At 39.0% G+C, this 6,564-nt stretch overlaps 1 protein-coding gene across 1 annotated transcript in view; it reads left to right on the forward strand.

Moving 5' to 3' along the window:
• POP1 (POP1 ribonuclease P/MRP subunit) overlaps nucleotides 1-6,564 on the forward strand; it is a gene marked incomplete at its 5' end in the record, with an annotated part of 20,193 nt that overhangs the window by 2,618 nt on the left and 11,011 nt on the right. The window contains 7 exon segments of the mRNA XM_029085789.1: nucleotides 475-723; nucleotides 1,195-1,282; nucleotides 1,594-1,769; nucleotides 2,369-2,619; nucleotides 2,754-2,847; nucleotides 3,638-3,749; nucleotides 4,694-4,813. Of these exon segments, the coding sequence (XP_028941622.1) occupies nucleotides 475-723; nucleotides 1,195-1,282; nucleotides 1,594-1,769; nucleotides 2,369-2,619; nucleotides 2,754-2,847; nucleotides 3,638-3,749; nucleotides 4,694-4,813 (1,090 nt within the window).

The following is a 6,564-nucleotide window of genomic DNA, read 5'->3' on the forward strand; positions in this document are numbered from 1 at the left end:
GAGCCTTCTCTTTTCCAGGCTGAACAGCCCCAACTCTCTCAGCCTGTCCTCATAGGAGAGGTGCTTCAGCCCTCGGATCATCCTGGTGGCGTCCTCTGGACTTGTTCTAACTTGTCCATGTCTTTCTTGTGTTGTGGGCTCCAGCACTGGACGCAGTACTCCAGGTGGGGCCCTACGAGAGCAGAGTAGAGGGGGAGAATCACCTACCTCAACGTGCTGGCCACGCTTCTCTTGATGCAGCCCAGGATACGGTTGGCCTTCTATAGGTTCCAGTCAAACCTTGATGCACTTGTGTGAATGGGGCTGGTGTATAAAGTTTCAAAGTGTTACTTAGCCTCAAGAATTATGGAGAACTAACATCAGAATAAAGTGTGACCTAATGCTGGTGCTTCCCGTATCCTTATACATGTCAGCCCTTTTCTTCTACAGAAGTTTGTCTTTGAGATATATTTCATTATCCTCTCTTAAAAACAGGCGGAGAAGGCCGTACATCAGAAAAAGGAACAGTCAAAGACTAAATGCCGCAAAGCTAGAAGGCGCCACATAAATTTGGTAGCAGAGTTTAATCGCAGGCAAAGAAAGAATATTTGGCTGGAAACGCATATTTGGCATGCAAAGAGATTTCATATGGTGAAGAAATGGGGATACTCTTTAGGAGATAGCCCTACGGAGAAGAGCTACAGGGCTTGTTACCGAGCCATGACAAAACACTGCCTTCTTCAGGTACCACCTTTACATCTCTTTTATTTGTTTTCTTTGTTACTTTGCCAAGGTGAAGTAATCAACTGTTCAGTTATAATGAGTGTTTCTCTCTTTGAAGTACTGTTGTGTCAGCTGTTAGTTACTGCTAAGTGATTTCATAATTGTAAAGAAGGGTGGCAAATATCAGAGAGAACAAGATGGACCATTAGAAGAGTCTTATTGTAAGTCTGACTGAAATACTGCATCTTCATTCATCTTGAGGTCAGAGATTCCATGAATCCCTGCATCATCTTCCTGAGCAGGATGCTATTGAAGACAGCTCTCCTATAACTAACAATTTTAAGTTAAAGAAGAAAACTTGTTTCTCTTTGACACAGATTTTAGTGAGTGAAAAATTACTACTTCAGTGTAAATTGTGAAGCTCTGTCTGGTCCTCTGTCCAGGCTCACTTTCAAGAGTTATTCTCATTTTACCACTATCCTGTTGTTTCAGGACTTATCGTATTATTGTTGCCTGGAGTTGACTGGTCAAGAGAGTGAACTTCTGAAGCAGCTTGCTCGAATATGTAGCATCGACACAGGTAAATTTTATGTAGATCAAAGTAAAGTTAAGGTAGAATGAGCCATCATTTTCCTTTTTTAATATCCTACCAATTTCAGTAGTAGTAACAGAGTTGATACTGAGTTGTGATTTTGGTTGAAACACGTAATTAAAATGTCTTGTACTAGTACTAGACGTTCTTACTTTCAGTTGCTTATTAATAAACTAATTGTGATACATGTTCTTTCTTTGATACTGTCCCAGCGGCTGGACTGAATTTAATTTTTTTCCTTTTTTTTTTTTTTTTAATAAGAGATTATTTTGTTTTTCAATAAGTGTGTTCTTCTTTAGGATTAACATTTGAAGAGGCTTGTTGTCTGTCTGGAAGATTCGAGGGATCCCTGAATCTTTACCGAGCAGATTGCTATCCTGAGGGTATGCTTGGTCCTGTAACATTTATTTGGAAACCCAGGGATGGATCTGAAAAAAGACAGTTGTGGATCTGGATGCATCCGGCTCTCAAACAGGTATTTTTTTCTCTACAGTTGAACTCTGTTTTCTTTATGCATTGTATGGTTTTAATGGAGAAGATATCTCCTGAAAGGTGTAGAAGAGCTGGTTATAATGCATGGCTTTAGGAATTAAAGGTTGGAAGACTGTTTCCACTCTAACGATATTTATGTTCTGCAGCTTGTTTTTATAAAGCTTGTACAGAAGGTGCATGCCTCTGAGATTTTTTTTTTTAGTGTTCTTGCTTGTGAAGAGTTTTCTGGTGTCACTTGGTTCAGGATACATTTTGCAGTATGATGTTGCTTGATTCATGTCCTTCCCACTAGCATCCCCAACAGGCTGTTTGGGCTCATCATGGATAATCATAATCTGATATTTAGCTATGAATTAAAAAAAAAAAAATGTGCACTGGCAATTTTTCTTACATTAAATTCAGTTAGAATAAATTCTTAGCAACATTCAGTATTGATAGTAAGCCTGGACTTCAGCAGAATGAAATTTAATCCCTTAAATCCATATAGGAAAATAAAAGAGTAGAGTTTAATTCTTACAAGTATACTTAAGCTTTGCAATGCACTGTTTATCATCCTAATCCAAACTTTTCATTTTTCTTAAGGACATACTGAGAGAGTTAAAAGCAATTTTTCAGTGTTCAGAGCCTGAAGAAATCTATATTCCTGAGCCTGTTACAACATCAATTCAGGAGGAAAAACAAATTGATGTTGTTCTGAGCCTTGGCAAGAAGAGAAGGAAGGAGGATAAAGAAGGAGAAAAAGCTGTGCCAGTGAAAAAAATAATTGGTGATGGCACTAGAGATCCATTCCAGTCCTACTCTTGGATTTCACAGACTACTGGCATTGTGATCAGGTTTGTTCATAGTAGAGTCAGAAACTGTGAGCCTTAACCAGTCAGTAGAGCTGAATTCTGACTTAACAGTACTAGGGAAAAAAAATAGTGTGTTGTACAATTGTACATTCCCTTGAAACTTTCCTCTGTTTCAGTGACAAAACTATGGAGATTCTCAGATATCGACTGATTGGCCCATTATCCCACTCAGTCCTTACAGAGACCTTGAAAGCTGCTTCTCTCCAAACAGTAAGGAAATTGGCAGTTTGGATATTACTGTAATTTTGGTAAGATTTCTAGAATGTACAAGCTTTGTTTTGCTAGAAAGAACCATAAACTCTCCAGCCTTACTTATTATAAAGGCTAACGTATGTATTTCTACTCTGTTAGCTTCTCTATATTGAGCCACTTGACTAATGGTGATCTCAGGAAGAGCTCCTGTCTGGATTTTAAGTGGAGGTAGGAAGAAAAAAGAAGCAGTGATGCTGTTGAGCAGGCTATGTGATTTCTTCTGCAGTGATACATTCTGCTGAGAGGGCCAGAATAATTCATATTCTCTTTGACAAACCATAGGTCATGTTTCTTGAGCAATGAACTAGAGCACCAAGAGCTAAAGGGCAAGACATGTAAGGTATAGAAAACTTATGTGTTTTCAATCAAATGTGCCAGGATTTCTCCAGGATTTAATATTTTGTCTACCTTCTGGCACATAGCATCACTGTAGGGATTTTTTTGTCTCTTGCAGTAAATGCGAGGAGGCCATGAAATCTCTGGCTTTCTGTAAGAAAGAATTAACGACAGAATTAGGAAGCATTGTGGATTGCTTTGTTTATTTTCGGAACAAAGGTTAAACTGAACAGTTTACAGGGGATTAGTGTAAGATGGAGTTATAGGAGTAGACTGCCTGAGGAAAAAATTATTTTGATTTGAATCTTGAAGAGGAAGAAAGAAGACATAGTGATTAAGGCAAACAGTGAATTCATATTGATAGAAAATACTAAATGACCACTTGAGTTCAATTAGATGTGTTGTTTTCCAGGAGATGGTGGATTCAGAGACAGAACTGAACAACTGGTGGGTAGAAAACTGCAAGGACTCTGAAAAAGTATCTCTTCATCAACGTCAAAGTGCTATCTTTGAGCTATTAGAAGGTATTTGGGCAGTGGATGCTGTGGGAGGAAGGGGAAACTAGTGGTCAAAACTGGCATGCTAATAAGTTGACTTCAAATTGGAAATGCTTATTTTTTTCCTTGATCAAGAGTGGTGCCATTGAGTGTGTGCTTAAGTGATTATCATGGCATGTCAAAGGTTTGAGAACTGTTACATTAACTTTTTTTTTTAAGGGAATTTTAATCCTCTGTGTAGTCCAAACTCTTAATAGATAAAATGGGTCTTGTTTCTTATCTTCATGAACTTAGATTTGAGATTGCTGATGGATACAGTCTGACATATACTCTCACTCTCTTCCCCCATACACACCACATTAAGGCAATAAGTTGTACAGTACCTCCACAGATAAAATAGTAGTCTCCTGCCCAAAGTTAAAGTATTATACCTTGCTTTATATATTTTTGTTTCTAATGAACAGTTGTGTATTTGTCTGGGTTGTGAAGTGTCATAAAGTTAACAATATCTCCCCACTTTCTACCACTGAAGCAGGTAAGGAACTGGCTTTGGTAGAGCTATCCAGTGTGAGGCAGTTAAGCAGAATTGAGGTAAAACTTCAAAGTAACATTTTTTTATTTCCTTTCTCTGGAAGACAAATATAAAACAAAGGTTGGTTGTTCTTTAAGAGGTGTACCGAATATAAAGGATGAATTGAGTCTGTCAGTTGTGAGAGTGATCTCACTTCTATGCTAAGCATAAATGTAATTACAAACTAAGTCCTGTGCTGCTGCTGTTGTCTTTTGTTATTGGGCATTTAATGAGCGTTGGTGAGTTTTCAAAACATGTTAAACTGAGTACTCTGGATTGCTTCTCTGGCTTACAATGTTGTCACATCCCTGCAGGCTAAAATGCACCAAATAGCAGTGCAGAAAAGGATCACCACTTAATTGGTGGTTTCATGGCAATGTTCATCTGTGTATTTTTAAAGGGATAAGTTCACCGTCAGAAATGCTGCCAGGTACAATACTGGGCCTCACTGTTGGAGATCCTCGAGTCAATTTGCCAAAAAAGAAGACAAAAGCTATGCCAGACTTTGAAAAGTACCAAGGTAAAATACCTTGCTTATATTATGTTTCTCATGGAACTGCTAAAGGCAAGAGATTCAGTTTTTTTCTGTGCTTTTCTTTTCATTTACTGTCATCTTCTACTGATTGTCTCTTGCTGTTTTCCTCCGGCATTCAATTTCAGAATGTTTCCTTCCCTTTTCCACAGCCCCTGGCAGAACAGAAACAGCTTGAAAGTTGCATAGGTTTTAGAAGAGCAATCGTGAGGGAGGGATATGCACCAAAGCTGGTCTTGTGCTCAGTGGAAGCCTCTGTCTGACCATACAGATGATCCAGGTTCGAATCCTGGCAAGGCCAACCAGGTGCTAAAAGCTACTTAGTAAGTTTCTGTCTGGTGTTTAGTCTTCCTGTTTTTCTTTCTCCAAGAAGATACCTGCTGTTTCTCCTTTATAGTGCTACAATGATGAAAGATGCAATTCCACTGAAAAAAGATTACCTTTGCCAGGTTAGTGTTTCAGATGGCCAAGATGCTGGTTATGTTAAAAAAATCAAAGATGTATGTGTGACTTCTGAAGCTTTCATTTCAGTGCTGACTTACACAACATTTCAGTGCAAAATGCAAATTCAGTTTCCTTGAAAAACGTGCAAGTGCATATACAGTATACAGTGGGGTTTGTCTATGTGCTGTGTAAGTAATTCCAGTTAGGTTGGACACAGTCTGCCTCACTTAATAAGAGAAACATAATAGCCAGCTAGCAAAGGTAGCAAATAGAACAAGTTGAAGGTTCCAGAGACTTGAAAATACTTCATTTCCTTGGTGGTGTGTTTGCAAGACGCTAGAATAATCTAGCCTTACCTTTCACTTAAATCAGGTTCAACACCTATTTTAGTTACCGTCTTTTAGCTCTCTGAACAACTCTGTTATTTGGATTTTCTTACATCTTCCTATTCTACCCTCTGTATCTAGAACAGCCTTTCTCCTGTTTAGTTCTGCTCAGCCAACTTTCTCGTCATTAATGTTCTTCTTGGAAATGCTGCAGCATACATGACCTCTACTTTGGTTCCTTTCTGCTGAGAAGTAAGGTGAGCTGCACAGCACTTGTTTGCAGATACCAGTTTGAGCTGGTAAAGGAGTTAGCAACTACAGGAAGTAATTTGGCCCCTTTCATTCTGCTTGTCATGTCTGTGAAGATACGTTCAAGAGGGCAAGATCAGCAGAAGGCATTGGAAATGTCTCATAGTAGTTTCTCTCCTGCTGCCAGAACTGGTTGTCCCTCAGGAAGGAAAGCCATGGTGAAGAGGTAATGATGGAAGGTAGGGAGTCAAGAGGAAGAAGATACCTATGCCTTTTTCCTTTGGCTGGCTAGAAATGGCCATCTTCAAGATCTTTCTGCTTGGCGTTACCCTTCACTAGCAAAAAATTTTCTAATCCACAAACATTCAGAAAATCTGATGTTGCTTTCTGTTTCCTGAGTGGTTTTTTGTTTCATCATTAACTTAAAACTACATCTTCCCTCTCCGACTTTTATTTGGGAGAGGGATGAGGTCCTTGATCAGCCGGCAAGGAAAGGTAAACTGCATGATAGCTTCTAATTTAGGTTCTGCTGAAGGACTAGATATTACACAAGCACGTCACTACTAAATAAGTTGAGTAGGTAGAAGGATGAAAGAAGATAGACAATACAGCTGTCTTCTAGTAGAAAATCAAAAGGGCATCATGGTAAGCGGGTAGGAGAGGACAGACGAACTGCTCCTACAAGAAGCAGTTAAGGAGAGAATGCAGGGGACTAATGGT

Source organism: Antrostomus carolinensis, unplaced genomic scaffold (assembly GCF_000700745.2).
Source record: "Antrostomus carolinensis isolate BGI_N321 unplaced genomic scaffold, ASM70074v2 scaffold16717, whole genome shotgun sequence".
Taxonomy (NCBI): Eukaryota; Metazoa; Chordata; class Aves; order Caprimulgiformes; family Caprimulgidae; genus Antrostomus; species Antrostomus carolinensis.